The 23,012-nt window shown below is 39.5% G+C and overlaps 1 protein-coding gene across 8 annotated transcripts in view; it reads left to right on the top strand.

Annotated features, from left to right (window-relative positions):
* Nucleotides 1-15,452, top strand: part of ATM (ATM serine/threonine kinase) — a 145,679-nt gene extending 130,227 nt beyond the window's left edge. For 5 of the 8 annotated variants that reach the window (XM_032285673.1, XM_032285677.1, XM_032285676.1 and 2 more), the window contains 5 exons: nt 1,248-1,334; nt 6,329-6,443; nt 7,556-7,619; nt 11,749-11,885; nt 11,999-15,452. In XM_032285673.1, coding sequence (XP_032141564.1) covers nt 1,248-1,334; nt 6,329-6,443; nt 7,556-7,619; nt 11,749-11,885; nt 11,999-12,182 — 587 coding nt within the window. In that variant the 3' untranslated portion in view covers nt 12,183-15,452. Of the gene's footprint in view, nt 1-1,247; nt 1,335-6,328; nt 6,444-7,555; nt 7,620-11,748; nt 11,886-11,998 lie in introns of those variants that run through there. The other 3 variants (XM_032285679.1, XM_032285678.1, XR_004270954.1) reach the window with 3 other exon arrangements.
* The last annotated feature ends 7,560 nt before the right edge of the window (nt 15,453-23,012 follow it).

Raw genomic sequence — 23,012 nt, 5'->3', positions numbered from 1 at the left:
TGTACATTCTGAGTGGCAAGGGGATGATGGTGACGATGTGGTTGGTAACCAAACCATCTTCATTATTAAATCATTATGTTTGTTTCTTGTTCATGCTGATTCTTAGTGTCTACCTTTTTATAGCTTATGCAGAAGAGAATTCTCCTACTTTGATAAATAATAAAAAGACAGGGTTTTCTTCTTTGTTTCATAGTGAATATGGTGTATTTTCTCTCCCCTCAGTATATTATTTTCTGAGACTTTCTTTGGAAAATAATAAAACCTGTGATAACTTATTTCCTTTAATTATTTGTGTTCTTTTGCATATAACCTCTAAAATACCATGCTGTTATCACCTAGTGATTAACACTGTTTAATAGAATTTTGTTTTCAGAATAGAAATCATGAGATATATATAAATATTTTGTGTACAATATATATTTTGACTTTTTTTCCCTAAGAAATTAGAATAGCTAAATAGTATGGTTAGCAAAATCCTAGAGTATGAAAACTAATGAAAACATTAGAGATCATTAATCTATTTTTTTTTTAAATAAAGACCATTCCCTCCATTACCTATGTGCTATACCCCAGGAAGGCAGGGCATGTATGTTTTGAAAGAGTTAGAGAATAACTAATCTGATACAACTAGTTTATAAACAAGAAAGTAGGCCCAGTTAATGACAGGGCGAGCCAGACACCCAGTCATTCTGACTCCCTTCTCAATGTTCTTTTTTATCATGCTATGTGGTTTCTCCCATTATTGCATGCCGTCATCTGTCTTAAATACAGAGATGCACTTTTTCCTGGGGATATATACCTGGTGAAATGAAATGAATTAATAATTAATTTATGTTAAATATAATTCATCAAGCAGAAGAAAGTTGCACTGAAGAATGAAGAATTTATCCATAAATTTCTCATGTTCAATAAATATTTGAGTACATATAATACACTGCTTTGGCACAGGTAAATAATGGGTCCCAACTTTAGCCACAATAATTTTTAAGTACTAATATTTTTAAATGTGTGCCTATTAGTAAAGAGAAAATTGTTTTAGCAAATCATCTAGGATATATAAAATGCAGTATGCATTAAAATAGCTGGTACGATTTGACTTAAACTCAATATGGCTGGTTATGTACATCATTTAAGTAGGCTAAAAATCCAAAACTACTTAAAGATTATAACAAGTCGGTGTTAGTTGAAATTATGGCTGTATATTAGAAAGAAATGCAATCAGTGATTTCAGATTCTTTTTTTTCTAGTTGGTTACATACTTGGACTTGGTGATAGACATGTACAGAATATCTTAATAAATGAGCAGTCAGCAGAACTTGTACATATAGATTTAGGTAAGTAATAAAATCTGTGTTTCTTTATTCTTTTTAATAAATATGTGGTCATAATGGAATGTTGTTTGCCTACCAAGATGTTACAATAAGAGAGAGAGATACATACATCAAAGCAGTAAATATTGGGTTGTTTTTTTTTTATTTTCAGCATATTTTATTTTCAGAAAGATAATTTCAGGAGCACTTTGGGAAGTGGGATTGGCAGCAGGAAGACAAGTTAAGGGATATTATAATAGTTTAGATGAGAAATGATGAAGATTTGTACTAAAGTTGTAGAAACCAGGAGATTGGATTTGAGGGACATATTTGTAGTAAACTGTACCAGTGATGTTAGATATGGAAATAACGGGGGAGTGGGGCTCAAGGATAACTGAAGCTTCTAGCTAAGGAATAGATCAAGTTTTGTAAATAATAAGAAAGTGATGAATTTAATTTTGCTCATTATTTTGAAGTATTAATGGGATTTCTAGGTTGAATAGACACTTTAATATATAGAAAAGAAAGGAGTTTGAATGTAATGATGGAGATCCAGAATCTTTAGCAAATACATTTCAGCTGAAGTCACTGGGCTAGAGGAAGTTCTGATGTTACACATCAACCTCGATAAAGAGACCTAGAGATGAAATCATAAGGAAAGTGAGCCTTTGAAAGGCTGAGTCAAAAAAAAAAAACTGAAAAGTACTCAAGTCATGGAAACTAGGAAGTCAGGATCTTGAAAGGCAAGAGGGGAAAATCTTTTATGAAAGTAGTGCTTAACAGTATCTGATACAGAAAGGTCAGAAAGGATGAATGCTGAAAACAGACCTTCGAATTTAACAAGTAATCAACCTTAGAGGCCTTGGAAGACCCCTTTGGATAGAATGGAAGAAGCCATACTGTAAAAAGGCAAGGACTGAATGGAAGTGAAGGATGTATAAATTAAGAATGTTGAATCTTCCTACAAGAAGTTTAGAAGGAAAGGGAAGGATGGCAGAGAAATTTGCCACAGGGATGAGAGACACATTTGGTCCTTGCTTTTTTAAGATAGGAGAGGTGTGAACATGTTAGATATTGAAGATACAGGAGAAAAACAAAAGATAATTGAAATAGCAAGAGAAATCATAAAGTACATGAGTATGTTAGCATTGGCTTTAGATTGGAGGCATGTTAGCTTTTCTGCTGAGAGAGAAGGAAAAATGATGCCAGTAGGAAAGTCTTAAGCTGGAGGGGAGGAATATGAAGGAATTGTATTTGCTAATATATTCTGTTTTCGCTGAGAACTAGAAAGCATGCTCATTTGCTTAGAATTGGAGGGATGGTAATTGGCCTTAAAAGAACAGTAAAATTCTAAAATTTACCATGAAAATGAGACCAAAACCTCACTAAAAAGGGATAAATAAATAAGACATGCCAAGCAGTTTAAGGGGCACTTTCCTAAGGTGACAATCCTAAATTTGTAGTGGAGCCAATAGTGTTGTTGTATGATTTTTTTCCAGCAGTCCTTAACATCCTTGGAGTTTAAGTTGTAGTTTAAAATGGTGGATGTGGCAGAGGGCGAAGGGGACAAGGAGATTTGAAGTACTGGTGAGAGTAATCAAGCCTATTATCTATACCCCCGGGCTGAGTAGGGAAGGAAGAAGGCTAATAAACTGAAATCTCAGTCAAATTTGAAGACCGTTTAGTAAGAATAATGGGTAGAAGGAGAAGAGGTTTTGATTAGAATGTAGAATTTACAGTGTCTAAGAAGTTTTAGACTTATTTCTGAAGTGCAACCCATGAGTGGTTCGCTAAGATAGAATGAAATTGAATTTCATTAGAACAGAGATGGTCACGGATATTATATGATTTTCCCCAGAATGATTTCTAGAGTTGTGATAGAGGGGGAAATTGTGACCTAGGTCCATGCTAACATTCAGTGAATGTGAGAGAAAACTTACAGGTTTACATAGTAAACATGAAGATGGGAGAGATTTGTTAGAGCCAGAAGGTGGGGATCTCAACAGAGGAGTGAGACTTTATATGAGAATGAAAGGGCAGTGGTTTGGAAGATGCAAAACAGAGGTAGGAGTATGCTAACCTGTGTCCTTCCAGGTCGTGCTAAAAGCATCTATAAATGAGAAGGGTAAATTGGTATAACCTCTTTGGAATACTGTTTGGCATTATCCACTAAAGCTGACTTTATGTATACCCTGTGACCCATCGATTCCACTCCAACAGAAATGCATACTTATGTATAAAAATGTTTATAGTAGCACTATTTGTAATTGCCCCTAACTGGAAACAGTCCAGATATCCATCATAAGTGGAATGGATGAACAAATTGTCGTATATTTATACTCTCTTTGTATATAACAAGATTGAATGAACAATAACACACAATATGGAAGACTCACAAATATAAGGCTAAGTGAAAGACTCCGACACAAAAGATTACATATGTATAATTCCATATATGAAATTCAAAAACTGATCAAATTAATGTACAGTGTTCTAAATCAGGATAGTGGTGACCCTTTGAAGAGGTGGTTAGTGACTGGTAGGAGGGGTTGAAGGGGGGGGCCTCTGGAATGCTGGTAGAGTTCTGTTAACATGGATTTGTTCACTTTGCAAAAGTCTCAGTGAGTCACACACTTGGGTGATTTGTATACTATTCTGTGTATATCTGTTTGGTTACCTGTTCCTGCATAACAAACCACCCCAAAATTTAGTAGCTTAAAATCACAATTTGTTATTATCTCTCACAGTCTGTTAACTGGGCTCAGTTGGGCAGTTTTCACTTAGGATCTCTCAGGCAGTTGCAGTTAGCATCTGGGGCTGGAGTTATCTTAAGACTCAACTGCGCCAGAGTTCATGATGGCTTCTTCACTTACATGTCTGATGTTTCAGCACTCATATGCGGCCTCTCTGTCCAAAATAGTATCCTGGACCTACTTAGCATCTTGGGGCTTGAGGAAGAAAGTGGAAGTCAAGGGCTAGGCCTGCAACTTACTTTCACAGTATCACTTCCATCACATTCTATTAGTCATAGTAATGTCATAGGGTCCATACAGGTTCTTCCCTGTTTGTGGGACTCCAATAACCCTATGTTAGGCCTTCTCACTGTATCATTTATACCATTACCTGCTAGTCTATATTTTCCAGGCTTTCTTCTGATGCACCCCTTGGTGTCAGTGCATTTATCTGTAGAACCTGGACTTTCAGCCTTGCTCAGCTATAGCAAGCCCTTTCCCTACTGAGTGTCAGTGGAAGCCATTGGAGAATCTAGTCTTCGGCCCTTACCTAGCAGTAACAAGGTGGTGACTCCCAAAGGCATCAAAAGCAGAAGTTTAAGGAAGATCCTGAATCTCTAATAACTAACAGGTGTAGGCTGTTATCATTAGTCATACCAGGAACCAGGAAAATCTCAACTTCAATGAAAAATGACCACGTGTAGGTGCCAACACTGAGACGACAATGGTATTGGAATTATCTAAGATTTTAAAGCAGCCATCATAACACTTGAAGGAGCAATTACAAACATGCTTGAAACAAATGAAAATATAGTAAGTGTCGGCACGGAAATAGTCTCATATAGACATAGATATAAAGGAGAACCAGATGGAAATTTCAGAACAGAAAAATATAGTAAATAAAATACAAAATTTCAACTGCAGAGTGAGGAGACAGAAGAAATGATCAGTGAACAGAAGACAGAACAGTAGAAATTACTCTAGCTGAGCAACAGAGGAAAAAAATTAAGAGGAAATCTTCAGCATCTAGGGCTAAACAGAGTTCCTAGACTTGATACCAAAAGAACAATCTTTAAGAATTCTCAAAACTTAACAACAATATGTACTTATAAAATGGTCATGTACTACAAATGTATATGGCAGCTTTATTCATAATACCGAACTGGAAAAATCCAGATGTCCTTCAGTGGGCAAATGCTTAAATAAACTGTGTTACATCCATGCCCTGAAATACTTCTCAGCAATCAAAAGAAACAAAATTATTAATATACATAACAATGTGGATGAATCTCCAGAGAATTAGGCTGAGTGTAAAAAACTATTCCCAAAAGGTTACATACTGTATTATTATTCCACTTGCATTTATATAACATATTTAAAATGACAAAATTATAAAAATGGAGTACAGACGAGTGGTTGCTAGAAAAGTAGGAGGTTAGGGGGCTGGGTGATAGGCTGTGGGAGGGAAGTAGGTGTGGCCGTAAAGGGCAGCATGAAGGATCCTTATGATAGGAATATGATATATCTTGACTGCATCGATGTCAGTAGTAGTATAGTTTTTTAGGCTATTACAGTTGGGGTGAAATGGGTAAAAGGCATATGGGATGATCTTTTCTGTATGATTTCTTATAACTGCAAGTGAACATATAATTATTTCATAATTTAAAGTCTCATTTTTTTTTGAGATGGAGTTTCACTCGTATTGCCGCAGGGTAGAGTGCAATGGCACAATCTCAGCTCGCTGTATCCTCTGCCTCCCAGGTTCAAGTGATTCTCCTGTTTCAGCCTCTTGAGTAGCTGGGATTACAGGCACCTGCCACCATGCCCAGCTAATTTTTGTATTTTTAGTAGAGACAGGGTTTCACCATGTTGGCCAGGCTGATCTTGAATTCCTGACCTCAGGTGAGCAGGCCTCCTCAGCCTACTAAGGTGTTGGGATTACAGGTGTGTGCCACCATGCCCAGCCTAATATTTTTTTAAATATAAATAAATATATCACCTCCATTTAAAATTATCCCAGTAGTTACTACATTTTTAAAAATCACCCTTTAACCTAGATTTCTCTAGTTACCTCAAGAAGTAGTTACGTTATTTGGATTTGAAGTGGAACTCATAGACAGTGAAGAAGATGAGGAAGGCAGCCAGAGCAGAAATAAACTACTATGTCTACTAGTATTCATAGAACATAGGTAACATGTTTTGTTGCCTTTTTAAAGTTCACATTCTAATGGGAAAAAAGTAAATTAGCTGTCAAACCTCCTAACCTCACTATATTTTTTACTTTAGGTGTTGCTTTCGAACAGGGCAAAATTCTTCCTACTCCTGAGACAGTTCCTTTTAGACTCACCAGAGATATTGTGGATGGCATGGGCATTACTGGTGTTGAAGGTGTCTTCAGAAGGTAAATGATATAAGATAAAGGAGGGAAGTAATTTCTGATGTCAGAATTACATGGGCTTGGCATGGTGCCTTTGTATACAGATAAAGATTTGTTGAAAACATTGGTGTGTAACAAAATCTGTATTTATTAATTTATTAATCTGCACCTGTAATCCCAGCTACTCAGGAGGCTGAGGTGGAAGGATTATTTGAGCCCAGAAGTTTGAGTCCAGCCTAGGCAATATAGCGAGACCCTGTCTCTTTAAAAAAAAAAAAAAATATATATATATAAAAATATAAAAATCTCTTAGATATATATATATATATATATCTAAGAGATTTGCATAGATTATAGAATTTAATGCTAGAATCATATCCCAGTGCTTTATCAATACTAAGGAAAAGACCCTGGGTAAAAGCAGTAATAGTTCCCCTTCCTTCTACCCACCTGGGACCTAACCCCATATAACATACATATGGTTATTCCTAACCTCCTCTGGAAGCATCCTGCCTTTACTTTTAACACCTGTCCTGGCTTTTTAATGATACTACTATTGGATGCTCATTGTTGGGGATATAGAAGAGACAACATTTTTATTTAAAGGAGCTTGTCTTCTAATATAACACTGGGCTATAAAAAAGCTTTGCAGCTCCTTGTAGTTTTCCCAGCATAGGTCTATGTACTCAACTTGGATTGGGACAGATTGTAGTCAGTGTAAACTAATAACTGCCACAATAGTCAGACTGAGAGCTGAGCATAGTGGTGCATACCTGTAATCCTAACTACCTGGCAGGCTGAGGCAGGAGGATGACTTGACCCCAGGAGTTTGAGACCAGCCTGGGAAATGCTGAAGGACCCCATTGCGAAAAGAAAAGAAAAGAAAAGCAAAGACTGAAAGAAATCTTTCGCAGTAGTGTTGTGTTATTTGTGTAAATGCCAAGCTTGTGAAATAGTCAAATACATATTTGTATTATTGAGAGCCCACTCTGCAAAGTATTATGCTATTCTGAGATACAAATTTGTAGATTTACAAGTATAGGCTAAGCATACTACACAAGAGAGTATACAGATAAAGATTTGTTGAAAACATTGGGGTGTAACAAAATCTGTATTTATAATGTGTTTGACTCTAGGTGCTGTGAGAAAACCATGGAAGTGATGAGAAACTCTAAGGAAACTCTGTTGACCATTGTAGAGGTAAAGTATTTTATAAGGAAGACTTAATTTTTTTTTTTTTTTAATTACCAGAGAGACTATGTATCTCGTCAGGAAGTCACTGATTTAAAGAGCACTGCTTCATTTTAACATAGGGGAATGCAGCTGGGCAGCAGGAAGGAGGAGATTGTGCTCTTAGCCTTTTCACACATCCAAAAATACTGGTTTAGAAATGCCTTCAGCCCCCTTGAGTTTCTTGGAATGTTATAGCATTATAAGTAGTCTCTAGTTTTCAATTCATAAATAAACTCTTTGACATTTAGATATTCCATATGGTATTATTATTTTCAGAATGGTTTCCATTAGGGTTTAAGATAAATCAGTAGTTTATATCTCCTTTTTCCCTGCCCAGGTTCAGAACTAATTAGTCAGATAAACAGAGATCAAATTGTCAGCATCATTACTAGAGTAACAAGCTTGGGAATGAGGGCCAAACTAGTTTACTGCTCATGCTACCTCAGTGCCTCTCTCCTGTCTTAACCTTGGGACAGCTCACCTGAGCAGGGGTTTGGGCCTGCAGAGCAAACACATGTAATCAGGATCACTGCCTTGTCTTGATCCAGGGCAGAAAAACAGAAGTCAAACAAATTTTAGTGTCTATGCTGTTAGTACCTATGCCAGTCATTCACCAACCTGGTAAGGGTATGTGAGACAAGAAATCAGGAGTGTTGCCTCCCCAAGGAAACATGGCAGGTGAAGTGTATATGGGCATCCCTCTTTTCCATTCTTCAGCCTTTTCTTTCTTTAACTTGTTAACATTGGACTGGCTGAATGTTAGTATTACTTGTACTGCTTTTAAAAAACATTGATGCTGACCAAATTTAAAGCAGGTTTTTAGGGATGGGGCAGGAATATATGTATTTTTAAAAATCTCTCCTACTGTACAGCCAGGATATGAGAACTACTGTCTTAATTCATTGGCATTAACCATTAAGCCTGTGGTCAGCAAGGGTGGGGCTTTATCCCTTGGAAGATGAGTAACAGTCTATCAGGGTGGTCCTGTGTGCACCTTTATGAACCAAGGCATCTTATAGATCTCATTTGAATTGCTGATGGTAATACAGATTTTGCTACAGAGTTTGCTGAAATTGGTCCCAATAATATGTTGGTAAAATTAAATCCAAGGCTGTGCTATTCCCAAGGCTGAAAATACATTCTTTTTTCTTTTACCCATTTCAAATTCTATTCATACATGTTATCATTCATTACAGTTTGCCATTGGTTCTGCAGTAAGAATAAACGATACAGAAAATAAGCATGATGTATAACATTTTAAAAAAAGAATAAATGATAACATGGATGCCTCAATCATGTAGAAATTAAACTCTAAAGTTATATTATCTTGCCCTTTTTCATGTAAGACAAGCCCAAATTTTTCAAGAATCAAAGCAGCTTAACATATTATTTATTTATTTATTTTTAAAGACAAAGTCTCACTTTTTTCGCCCAAGCTGGAGTGCAGTGATCTCAGCTCACTGCAACCTCCACTTCTCAGGTTCAAGCGATTCTCCTGCCTCAGCCTCCTGAGTAGCTGGGATTACAGGTGCCTGCCACTACACCCAGACAAGTTTTGTACTTTTAGTAGAGACAGGGTTTCACCATGTTGGCCAGGCTAGTCTTAAACTCCTGACTTTGTGATCCGCCCACCTCGCCTCCCAAAGTGCTGAGATTACAGGTGTGAGCTACCACGCCCAGCCAACATATTCTTTAGTATTTTACTCTACGTAGTCTCAGTCAGAAGGGATTTTTATGCTGAGGTAGATTTAAGAGTTGTATTCCAGTAGTTGTATCCTACCTAACACTCACCAGAAGAGGGTAGTTCTTTTAGGGCCTCAGAAATCTTTTTAGTTTAATGCCAAACTGCTTATGGACTTCATTTTTTAGAGTGGTAGGAGATCAAGTTAGAGAAGGGACAGTGGCCAGATCCTACGCCATTGTAAGGACTTTGGATTTCCTTTGAGTGAGGATTTTGAGTCTGAAAAATGATTTGCATCTCCACCTACAATAACTCTTACCTCTAAACACACCCTCCAATGCTTTGTGTATTTTACACTCATCTACCTGATCTTCCCTCCATAAATCTGTCCAAATTTCCCAAAATCATTTGGTATGACTGTCCCAATCTTCAAGAATAATTTTCCCAGTGACCTTACCACAGTAAGACCACTTTCTGCCTTCAGCTTTAGGAGGGTGTGTTTCAATAGCATCCTGGTTCCCAATCTTGTGGGACATCACTTCTCTCCTCTCTTGGATTCATTTCTTTTCTTCTCTTAGATTTCATTGAGCCACAGTCACTGTTTCTGATCTCATCTCCCCACTTCCTAAACCCCTCTTTCAGAGCACTTTGACCTGGGTGTATCTCCCTTTTCCTCTCAGTATATTTGTCTCTCCTGGCCTTCAGGATTTCATTTTCTTCCTAATGGACCATTCTGTCCTCTAAGATTCTATATGCTGTGCTAAGGAAGTATCTCTCTCCCTCTAGCTCAGTGATGCTTAACCAAGAGCAATTTTGTCCCCTAGAGGACAGCTGGCAATGTCTGGAGGCATTTTTGGTTGTCACAAATGGGGATGGGAGATGAGGACAGTATTGGCATCTACTGGGTAGAGGCCAGGGATGCTGCTAAATACCCCAGAATGCACAGGTTAGCTCCCCCAGCAAAGAAGTATCCCATCTAAAATGACAGTAGTGCTGAGACTGAGAAACCCTGCTCTAATCAGTCTGTATTCCTTTATTGTTTTCAATCACTTCTGTCTTGATTGTAAGACTGAAGCATGTTGTTTTACTTACTCCAGTTCCTCCTAATTCTAATATTTGCAAATATGATTCCTGACACAAGCCCTTGGTTTTGAAGTAATTTGGGTTTTTCCTCTACTTCAACCCAAGAAAACCATCTAGTCTATACTAGAGGCCTTCATTCCTTTTCATTAGTTCATTAATAAAATATATTACTGTTTCCCTTTTGTGGGTGAAACTGGTTTGGATCTCTGAAATCTAAAGCCATGTCAGTGCCCAACTTGAAGTCACATAGGAACCCTTGAACTTACAAACAAGCCACATGTAATCAAGCTGTTTCTCCACTGTTTTTAATGGTCCTGCAGGACATTCAAAACAGCATTAATAAATAGATTTTGGTTCTGCTGATCAACACATGTCCTGAAACTAAATTTGCTAAATGCATTTTATAGTCCCAACCTGCAGATTTATTGGGAAACTGTGTACTAGCAGCAAAAAAGTGTTCCAACCTTGTAATACTGGAACGCCCTGTAGAATCATTCTCTGTATTGTTTCCACTTATTATGAAGACTTGTATGCATTTACTAAAGCCAATTTTTTTAAGTTCTGGGTTTATAAATACCAGAGCAGTTAGCTGTTGTGAACTGCGAATATCACAAATTCCTCATGACCTCACTGTCTAAAATTTATGACTTAAAGCCACTTGCTCTAGTCATGTTAGTTGTTTTGGTATCCTGATTCTACACCTAATATATATCTCCAGATTCCAAACACAGCACGAAATCTTGGATTTTGAGGAGGTTTCAACAAATTATACCTTTCTGCTCCACCCAGATTTAGAACTGAGAGAAAAAGAGAGAACCATAGTAGCGGGGTGGATCAGAATTTCAGGTTTATTACTAATAAAACTATTGGAGAACATGGCTTAGGAGTGCAGTCCAAACAGGCCTGCTTGTGCTCTCCACTTCCTACAACTCAATGTATACCTTGAGACAGCCTGGCTGAGGATAATTGGGCCCAACACAGCAAATACCCTAACCCAGGGTTAAGACAAGAGAGAGAGAGAAGGAAAGAAAGTAACTAATGCATATCTCCTTTTAGTAGATTAGTTTCATCCAGTAGGGAAATGTGGGTCACAGGATGACAACTCAACCATAGAGGAAGAACGAATTCAGGATGGAATTAGAAGCTTGGAGCATTATGCTAGGAGAGCTTCCCTCCACAAGGAAACATGAAGTGTGTGTGATGTTTGTTACCCTCTCCCATCAACTACCACATGACTGGCCTCTCTTATTTGTATGATACTGGTTCTACTGTTTCTAAGTACAAGATTACAGTGTACGTTGTTCTTTTGATACACATGTTCTCTCTGTTTAGGTCCTTCTGTATGATCCACTCTTTGACTGGACCATGAATCCTTTGAAAGCTTTGTATTTACAGCAGAGGCCAGAGGATGAAACTGAGCTTCACTCTACTTTGAATGCAGATGACCAAGAATGCAAACGAAATCTCAGGTGAGCAGTATTTTATAATCTCAGGTGAACAATTTGTCAGTTGTTCAGATTTTCTTATTCCCAAGTTCTTTAAACTGTTCATGTCACTGAAACCTTTGTGTTTTTATCATTAGTGATATTGACCAGAGTTTCAACAAAGTAGCTGAACGTGTCTTAATGAGACTACAAGAGAAACTGAAAGGAGTGGAAGAAGGCACTGTGCTTAGTGTTGGTGGACAAGTAAATTTGCTCATACAGCAGGCCATGGACCCCAAAAATCTCAGCCGACTTTTCCCAGGATGGAAAGCTTGGGTGTGATCTTTGGCATATGAATTACCCTTGCATTCAGCCTTTAGAAATTATATTTTAGTCTTTATTTCTAACCTGCCAACATACTTTAAGTAGGGATTAATATTTAACTAAGTGAACTATTGTGGGGTTTTTTTGAATGCTGGTTTTAATACTTGATTTAATCACCACACAAAAATGTTTTGATGGTCTTAAGAAACATCTCTGCTCTTACTCTTTAGAAATAATGGTTATTCATGTTCCATTTCTAGGCTAAATGTTTACTTCTTCTCAAATACATACTTGTGTCATTTTCAGTAGAATCACTGACATACAATGCAATGGCTGAAAACAATGGAAGCAGCAAGAGTGATGATTTTTCCTTTAGTGTGAATTAGAACAGATATACTGCTGAAATGCCAGTTTCAACGAGGAGTTCAAGACTAGCCTGGTCATCATGGTGAAACCCCATCTCTACCAAAAATACAAAAATTAGCCGGGTGTGTTGTTGGGTGCCTGTAATCCCAGCTACTCAGAAGTCTGAGGCAGGAGAATCTCTTGAACCTGGGAGTGGAGGTTGCTGTGAGCCAAGATCATGCCATTGCACTCCAGCCTGGATGATAAGAGCGAAACTCCGTCTCAAAAACAAAAAATGTATTTGGATTTTTCCTAGCAAGATCACTCACAGTATTACTAAATAATGAAGTTGTTATGGAGAACAAATTTCAAAGACACAGTGTAGTTACTATTTTTTTAAGTGTATAGTGATCCTTCTCATTCTATTCCCTTTATCTTTTAAACCCTTCTGTACTGTTCATCTTCCTTATCTTCCTGTGATACCTTCATATATTGCCTTCTAGTTCATGAATTCTCGTCAGCTTTATGTAATCTCTCTTACCCTATCCATTGGTTTTCTTTCAGAAATTGTTTTTCATTTCTAAGTATGTGTCATTTGTCAGATGTTTGTTTCTTGATGTCATTTTTTTTAATGCTTTTAACGTTTTCATGTCACTATTTTAAATGTCTGCACTTGATACTCATTCTAATAGTTCTATTAAATTAAGCTCCTACTGTTTATTTCTGTTGAGTTTTATATTTGATAGGCTGTTTATCCATTTTTATCTTTTTGAAAAGTGAGCTTATTTTCAGGAAGGTTTTATCTGTGGAAACCCTGAGTGTCTGTTTATGCCATATTCCCAGGGCTGTTGCTGACACAAGACAACTTTTATTTAAATTTCTTGGCTTTAGGGTTTCTACATCTGAAGCATAGCATAAATTACTGATAGATTTCCCAAGCCAAGGCAGAGACACTTCCTCCTCATCTCCCTGTGCTAGTGGGCAGAATATCTGATTGGTGCCTTTTTCAGTGAGAGTATAAGCCTCCCATGTGTACTACTTTTGTGGCAGGGGTGGAAGGAGGTACATTTAATTCCCACTGCCTGCCTGCCTGTTGCAAACCCAGGGTTCTTTAGTCACCATAAAGATGACAAAGCGAAAAGCCATGGGTTAATGAAATTGGCAAATTGTTCCAGGACAGCTACGGCATCAGCTCACATATTTACTGCTCTGGTTTTTCATTCCCCTCATTTTTGACCATAAGGTTTTCTGCTTACTTTCTTGTAAGTTCTGCTATGCCAAATAATGTTTTCTATATTTTATTCAGCATTTCTATGTGTTTTGTTGGAAGGGAAGGGCTTAGGTATTTAGTTTGATACACAGCTAGAAATGGAACATTTCTCCATTCCCCAACTATAATCATATCAGATAAACATCAGATAAAAAGCCACCTGAAAGTAAAACTACTCACTCATGTATTAGTGAGTATAATCTCTTCTCCATCCTTAGGAAAATGTTCATCCCAGCTGCAGAGATTAACAAATGGGTGGCTGAGCTTTCTCCTTATATTTGGACCTTGAAGGTTATATAAATTTTTTTCTTAGGAAGAGTTGGCATTTCTTTTTACTGCAAATGGCAAGCACTCACTCATATTTGATCTCCTCACCTTCCCCTCCCCTAAAACCAATCTCCAGAACTTTTTGGACTATAAATTTCTTGGTTTGATTTCTAGAGAACTGTTCAGAATATTATTTTGCATTTCAAATTACAAACTTATCTTTGTGTATCTTTTTCTTTTAAGCTGCCTAAATGAATATTTGGTATATATATTGGTAGTTTTTTGACTATAGTAAATCAAGGAAATGCAGTAAACTTAGAATGTCTTTAAGGAAACCTTGAAATCTTCATGGATGGAATTAGAAATTGTCAACTATATGCTAGTATAGTTAAATGAATTTGTAGCTAATTCTTGCTAGTTGATGCATCCAAAGAGTTTTGAATAGCATCATTAATCTGCTCTTCAGCCTTGAATGTATGCAATAAGGCTCCTGTTCTGTTCAAGTATTCTAATCAATGGTTTTGAAAAGTTCATCAAATTTGCATACAGATCACAAACCTATGAGACATAACTAATTCACAGATAACAGAATTAAGATTATAAAAGTTGTTGTTGTTGTTGTTGTTTTGTATTTTTAGTAGAGACAGGGTTGCTACTGCATTCTAGCCTGTGCAACAGAGTGAGACTCTGTCTCAAAAAAAAAAAAAAAAAAAAAGATTTTGGCAAGCTGGAACACTTTCTGCAAATGACCAAGATAGAAAACTGCCAGGAACAAATGAAGAGTAGTTAAGATTTTAAAAATATTAATCATAAAATATTTGTTATATGCTAAGTCACTGACATATTATGTGTAGCATCTCTGCTCTTTACCTTGCAAGATTAGTGATACCATATCAATTTACTGCTGAAGAAATAAAAATTTGGAGAAATAAGTTGTCCCGGGCAAGGAGATAGTATATTATAAGTACAAGTATAATATGGACAGTATCTAACTTGAAAAGATTTCAGGTGAAAAAGAATTGGGGGTTTGCCAGTCAAGTGCGAAAAAGGTCAGTGAAAAACAAATAGTGAAGCTGTTAGAGAAGCCCTCCCACCCCACTCTTCCCCAAAGTGTCTACCTAATCAATGGGTTCACAAACTCTTGGTTATTATAGTATATGCCCAAAATGTATGCACTTAAGAAAAAGCAAAGAGGAAAAACTTTGGACGTCTTAAAGATTGGAATAGACTAGTCTTTTAAAAAATAGCCAGTATATTGGTTTGAAATATATGTCCCAATTTCAAGTATTTTAATTGCACCTTAATGAAACTATTTTCTATAGATTTTAATACTATTGAATGTATTACTTTACTGTTACCTGAATCTATCATAAAATGTTTTTTGAATAAATATAAAAGAAAGCATATACTAAGACTCATTCACTTTATTCATAGATTTGTGTGTTTTATGTGCCAGGCATGGGGCTCGTTCCTAAGGAGAAAGCAGTGAGCAGGGCAGGCATAGTCTGCCTACATAAAGCTCCCAGTCCTCTGAGGAGGACAGACAACTGACCACGCAGTGTAAACCAGGGAGCCTACTGTGCCACCAGGCTGATAACACTGCAGCCCAGTCTAAATATCCTAGGTAGCATTCCTTAATCGCCTCTTGACAAAAACACAAATATGAATGTTCTTTCTTTGGGCCTAGAAAGTGATCTAGTTGACATTTCTAGCCTAAAAGATCTATTCTAGAATATGACAAGTACAGGGAGGGACAGCGGGGATTGGGGAGGGATAACATGGGAAGAAATGCCAGATACAGGTGACAGGGAGATGGAGGCTGCAAACCACATGGCCATGTATGTACCTATGCAACAATCCTGCATGATCTGCACATGTACCCCAGAACCTAAAGTGCAATAAAAAATAATAAAAAAAAATATGAAAAGTACAAAGATCCTGGCATCCTAAATGCAAAGCTATTTATCATATTTTAAAAATAAATACATTCAGTCCTCTCCAGAGTTTCAGGCTCTTTTGCCTAGATTTTAACAAAATGAATTTTGCATAAATATAGTTGAGTCAAAGTTTCCACAAAGATTAGATTATAATGACTCAGAATTTGGTAAGTAAGATCTCATAATAGACATTATCCTCTGAAAAATCCCTTTGCCTTTAAAGTACGGCATACATAACATCTTTTCTGATTCTGTGGCTTGTCTCTTCACTCTCTTCATGGAGTTTTTTTGGTTGACAGACATTTTTATTAGTGTTTTCATTTATGGTTAAATCTTTCAGGTAAGGATTTTTCCCTGTTTAGTTTTCCTTGTAGAGATTTCGCATACTTTATTCCTAAGCACTTTATTTTTTTAATGTTCTTATAAAGGACATTTTTTTTCCTTAACTTTTTTCCAATTATTACTGGTAGTTAGAATTAAAATTAGTTTTTACATATTGATTTTTCTATCCAGTAATCTCAGCTCCTTTAATTCTTTCTAGAATATCTTGATTCTTTTGGATTTTCTGTATATAAAATATGAGTAATGTTTGGATTTTCTATGTATATAATCATATCATCTATGAGTAATGTCAGAAGTTGAATTATTGGATTACATTCCAATCTTTATACTGCTTGCTTTTTTTTCTTGCCTTATTTTGCTGGTTAGGAGCTCTCTTTAGTACAATCATCAACAGAATATTGGGACATTCTAGACCTGTGCCTCATCTCAAAGACAAAAGTGTTTGTGTTTGCCTTTAAATTTACTGTTTGCTGCCGGGGGCGGGGTGTGTGTGTGTGTGTATCTTTCCCTTATCAGATGAAAGAGGTTCCTTTCTGTCCCTAGGCTGCTGTGAGGTTTTATTAGAGATGCTGAATTTTAGCAGTTTATCTGCATTTATTGATGATTATTATTTTTCTTCAGTTAATGTAGTGAATTACACTGTTTGATTTTCTAAGGTTAAATCAGCTTATACTCCTAGTATAACCTCAACTGGTCCATTCTATCTTTTGCATTATTTTGTTTGCAAAAGTTTTGGTTAGAGTTTCCAAGTGGGATTTCCTTTATAGCATTTCTTGGGAAATTTTTGTTTTTTCAAATTTCAAATCCCAAGAAAAATCAGTAACAAAATCAGGAAAATAGGAAAGATACTGTAATTCTCCTGTGATAATTAAAGTTTAGTGATCAACCTAGACACATTGCTGATTTTAAGGAGTCCAGTGACACCTAGTGCATTGAACACTGAGACATAGTATTAAAGGGTTAAGGTCAGTATTCCTGAGGGAATGTGTTCTCTTTCCTGGTCCACAAGGGGGTGTAGTTTTAAGGGCAAGAATTTTCCAGCGCCATGCCCCCCTGCCATCTCTCGCCATCTGTATCTGGGAGATTTAACGGTTTATGTTTGAATTTCACGGGCATGGGAAGAAACTAAAAGTCACTCCAGTGGAAGTTCTAAGGAACTCCTTTCATTGGCCCAGGGTCTTGGAGAAGATGAGGGTTCCTCCCAGGATATAAGTCTGTATCGACACACACCTGGCCGGATTTCCCCTCTGGAATCCCCTTCCACATTCTTTGTGGAAGTCTTTCTCTTTTTCTATTCTTCTCTTTTCTCTACCTAAATAAAATCATCTTTCTGCAACACTTCTTGGGTCCAATATTTACTTCTACAAGTGTACAGTGCCCCTGCAGTGGTCCCATCACTTAAGAAATCGGAGCCCAAGAACCCACAGCATTCTCTCAGGGGAGCTGTGCCTCACCAGCACCCAAGAAAAAACCCGGTTACAGAACTGGCACCCAAAGTGGGGCGAAGAAGTGAAGGGCAAGAAAGAACGGTTACTTTGGAAGGGTAAGTGAAAATACCGGACCTTTCACACCTGCTTTCTGCGCAGAGGGGAGGGGGGCGGGGCCCATCTTAAGCAGACAGGGCCAGCCAGAACTAAAAGCACACTTCTTCCTCCAAGCTGTGTCTGTCTGGCTCGCTCTCTCTCTCTCTCTCGACTGCTTCTCTGGCCAAAAAAAAAAAAAAAAAAAAAAAAAAAAACTTTGGGAGGTGACACAAGCAAACACTCTGTTTGTACAGGGGTAGAACTGGGTGTGGGCAGGCACAGCTGGGTGTTGGGCTTGCAAACCAGTGGGGTGGAGCGGGCATGCGTCCCCCTGCTCCCAGGCCTTTCCCTCCTTGCAGGCCAAAATGGGAACTGGAGCTGCCCACAGCCCAGTACCACAGTAAGCAGCAGCTGGGCTGGCAAAAAAAGCTGTGGGGCAGGCTAAGGTGTGTCCCGGCTAGGCACAGAGGTTCTGAGCAAAGCGGCAGCACTTAAGCAAGCACAGTGGGGAAAATGCTTCTGCTGGTTCGCTTGCTCACTGGCCAGCACGTTCAGATCCCTAGTTGGGGGCAGCATGAAATCACAGAACATGGCTGTTAAAAAACTGAAGTCAGGGACAGAATAAGGGAACTTCCCCCAGAGCACTTGCCTGCCAGCAGGGGGTCCCTATGTGGGCAGCGGCTGGGGGAGTGGCCAGCTGGAAGAGTGGCCCAGGGTGCACACATGGTCCTGGCAACATGGCAGCCGCAGATCCCCAAGCAGGGGCGTGGCAAACTTTCTCCTCTGGCAGGAGGCGGTGTAAAAAAGGCACTTGAACAGGCAGGGTGGCTGCAGTGGCCTGGCCTGCCTTCTTTGAACTGTGTGCTCTAATATCCCCTCCCTAAAAGCTTACCCTTCTAGGGCAGTTTTGTAAATTGGCCTGCAAAAATTGAACCTTTGCTGAAAATATCGGTACCCATCTCCTAAGTCTCACTGGCCTTGTCGGAGCTCGTTGGTACGATTACCACCCAACCCAATAGCTCCTTTTGTTCCATGCCTCTATGGTGGTCACTAGAGGTCATGCAGGCCATGGGCGTGAGTCCATGATGCTGTTAGGTCATGACTGGAATCCAGTACATGGAAGGCCCTCTGATAAGACAGATCACACATCTTGGGCACATGAAATTTTGGGGTACTGACTGAAAGACGTTTCATTTTAGTACCCACTTTACCTGGGGGATGCCTCAGGTCGAAGCAGCTATAATTTTTTTAACCAGGGATTCTGGCATCCCTTGTGTTCAATTTCAATTCCCAAGCTCAAGTCCCTATTAAAACGTATACTGGAAAATTGGGACCAATTTGACACATGACTTTTGAAGAAAAAGTGGCTCACCTTTCTCTGCCAAACAGAGTGGCCAAAATACCCCCTGCTAAGTGGAAAAACCTGGCCTCCAAAGGGAAGTATAAATTATGACACTATTCTACAATTAGACCTGTAATGTAAAAGTGAGAGTAAATGGTTTTAGCTCCCCTATGTGCAACTTTTCTTTTCCCTAAGGAATAAGCCTCATCTCTATTGGGCCTGTGCCCCATACCCTATTCAGCCCTCCTCAAGACTACCTCCTCATGTGTGGCAACTACCTCCACCAATGCCAACCAGGGCTCCTCAGCTCCTGTACTCCAACAGGAGCCAGGGAGGGCCGAGATAGGGCATCTCAAGCTACCCAGATGCCCAAACTCTGTCCCCTACAGGCAGTGGTAGGAGAATTTGGCCCAACTAAGGTGCCCACCCCTTTCTCACTTTCTGACTTAAAGCAAATTAAGGTGGACTTAGGATAAGTTTTCAGATGACCCAGACAAGTACATAGATGTGCTGCAAGGCCTGGGTCAGTCCTTCAAATTAGACTGGAAGGATATCATGCTATTGCTTAATCAAACCCTAACCAGCAATGAAAAGGAGGCTGCTCTAGCAGCGATTCAAGAGTTTAGGGACACTTGGTACCTTAGTCAGGTACATAAACTAATAATGCCAGAGGGAAAGGATAGATATCCCACAGGTACACAGGCAGTCCCTGGCACAGACCCTAACTTGGATCTGGATTCAGAATAGGGGGACTGGAGCCGTAAGCATTTCCTGACCTATATACTTGAGGGATTAAGGCAAATTAGGAAGAAGCCCATGAACTATGCAATGTTATCCACCATAACTCAAGGAAGGGAAGAAAACCCAACAGCTTTCCTTGAGTGATTGTGAGAGGCTTTAAGAAAGTACACTCCCCTGTCACCACACTATATTGAGGGTCAGTTAATACTAAAGGACAAGTTTACTAGTCAGCAGTAGATATCAGGAGGAAGCTTCAGAAGCTGGCCTTGGGACCAGAACAGAGTCTAGAATCATTGCTAAACCAGTCAACCTCGGTGTTTTATAACAGAGACCAAGAGGAACAGGCTGAAAGGATCGGGAGAGATCAGCAAAAGGCTGCAGCCTTAAGTTACGGCCTTCAGGCAAGCAGACCCCAGGGGCTCAAATGAGGGAAAGGCTCAGATTAGCTGCCAGGCTGGCAAAGGTTTCTTATAACATGAAGGGACATGTTATAAGAAACTGTCCCCAGAGGAATGGACCACCACCTCGTCCATGCCCGCTGTAACAAGGGAATCACTGGAAAACACACTGTCCCAGGGGTCGAAGGTTCTCAGGGCCTGAGGTGTCTAACCAGATTACCCAATGGCAGGACTGAAGGTGCCTGGGGCAAGCACCAGCTCGAATCATCAACCTCAACGAGCCCAGGGTAACAGTGACCGGAGAGAGCCAGGAAGTTGATCTCCACCTGGGCAGTGGTGTAGCCTTCCCTTTTTCACTCTCCTGCCCTGGACAGATGTCCTCTAAGTCTGTAACTGTCTGAGGAGTCCTAGGAAGGGCAGTCTCCTGATATTTCTCCCAGCCCCTAAGCTGTAACTGGGTAGATACACTTTTCTCCCATGGCTTCCTCATTGTGCCAAAAAGTCCCACTCCCTTACAGGCTGAGACCTGCTGGCCAGAGCAGGAGCCATTATCTATATGAACCTGATTAGGGAGGAAATCCCTCTCTGCTGCCCATTATTTCAAGAGGGGATTAATCCCGAAGGTTGGGCAAAGGACGGACAATTTGGACAGGCAAAGAATGCATGCCCAATTCAAATAAGGCTAAAGGATTCTACCTCTTTTCCTTACCAAAGACAGTACCCCCTAAGACCAGAAGCCAGAAAGGGACTACAGGATATTGTAAGGGACTTAAAAGCTCAGGGTCTAGTGAAGTCCTGTAACAGTCCTTGTAATACCTCAATTTTAGGAGTGCAGAAACTTAATGGACAATGGAGGCTGGTGCAGGATCTTAGACTTATTAATGAAGCTGTGATTCCTTTATACTCAGCTGTACCTAATCCTTACACCTTGCTCTCTAAAATACCAGGAAAGGCACAATTGTTTACAGTTCTGGACCTTAAAGATACCTTTTTCTGTGTACCACTACATCCTGACTCACAGTTTCTTTTTGCCTTTGAAGACTTTTTAGACCAGAGTTCTCAGCTTACCTGGACAGTATTATCTCAGGGCTTTAGAAACAGCCCACACCTGTTCAGCCAGGCTCTAGCTCAGGGCCTTAGTAGTTTCTCACATCCAGGTACTCAGGTTCTTCAATATCTGGATAACTTACTTTTAGCTGAGAGCTCAGAAAGCCAGTGTCAGCAGGCCACTCAGGACCTCCTAAACTTCCTTGCTGACTGTGGATATAAAGTTTCCAAACCGAAGGCCCAGCTTTGTAGGCAGGAGGTAAAATACCTAGGGCTGATCTTGTCTAGAAGCACTTGGGCCCTAGATAAGGGACATCTTCAACCCATGCTCAGCTTCCCCCATCCCAAGACCTTAAAACAGTTATAGGGATTCTTGGGAATAACTGGTTTTTGCCGATTGTGGATTCCCAGATATGGTGAAATAGCAAAACCTCTGTACACTCTAATTAAGGAAACCCAAAAAGCTAATACCCATTTAGTACTCTGGGACCCGATAGTTGAGGCACCTTTCAGAATCTAAAGCAGGCACTACTGCAGGCTCCAGCTCTAAGCCTACCTATAGGAAACGACTTCTCCCTATATGTTACATAAAAGTCAGGAGTGGCACTGGGAGTTCTCACCCAGACTCAGGGAGCCACACCACAACCGGTGGCCTACCTAACTAAGAAAATTAATGCAGTAGCAAAAGGCTGGCCATACTGTTCATGAGTCGTAGCTGCAGTGGCTATACGGGTCTCAGAGGCAGTTAAAATAGTGCAAGGAAAAGATCTAACTATATGGACTTCACATGATGTAGCTGGAATTCTGGGCTCTAAAGGAGGCTCACAGCTGTCTGACAATCGTTTTCTCAAATATCAGGCCTTAATGCTCGAAGGGCCTGTACTTCAGCTGCATACATGTGCAGCCCTCAACCCAGCTACTTTCCTCCCTGAGAGGAGCAGACACAGAGCATGATTGTCAGCAGATTACAGCTCAAAACTATGCTGCTCGAGAGGACCTCTTAGATACTCCTCTAGCCAACCCTGACCTTAACCTTTACAATGATGGAAGTTCCCTGTGGAAAATGGAGTTCGAAAAGCAGGATATGCAGTAGTCAGTGATCAAACAGTGCTTGAAAACAATTCCCTTTCACCTGGTGCTAGTGCCCAGCTGGCAGAACTGATAGCCCTCACCCAAGCTCTAAAATTAGGAAAAGGAAAGAAAGTCAACATATACACAGATTCCAAATACGCTTACCTGGTTTTGCATGCCCATGCATGCCCATGGAAGAAAAGAGAGTTCCTAACCTCAGCAGGAACTCCCATTAAATACCACAAGAAAATTTTAGACTTATCATAAGCTGTCCAAGAACCAAAAGAGGTAGCAGTCTTACACTGTCAGGATCACCAGAAAGGAGATGACAAGGTAGCCGAGGGCAATCGCCGAGCTGACCTAGAGTCTAAAAGGGCAGCTAGACAAGCATTTGTGAAAGGAAATTTAACATGGAAGATCCCACTCCTGGGAACTAGACCTCAAAATTCATCAGAAGAGGTAGAGTGGGCAATCTCCCAGGGAGATTGGGGAAGAAGACACAATCTTCTTCCTTCAGGATGGTTAGCCACTGAGGAGAGAAAGGTGCTTCTACCTGCTGCCAGCC

Source organism: Sapajus apella, unplaced genomic scaffold (genome assembly GCF_009761245.1).
Source record: "Sapajus apella isolate SASKATOON/1434 unplaced genomic scaffold, GSC_monkey_1.0 scaffold16, whole genome shotgun sequence".
Classification (NCBI taxonomy): Eukaryota; Metazoa; Chordata; class Mammalia; order Primates; family Cebidae; genus Sapajus; species Sapajus apella.
This window is presented reverse-complemented; position numbering and strand designations above follow the sequence as displayed.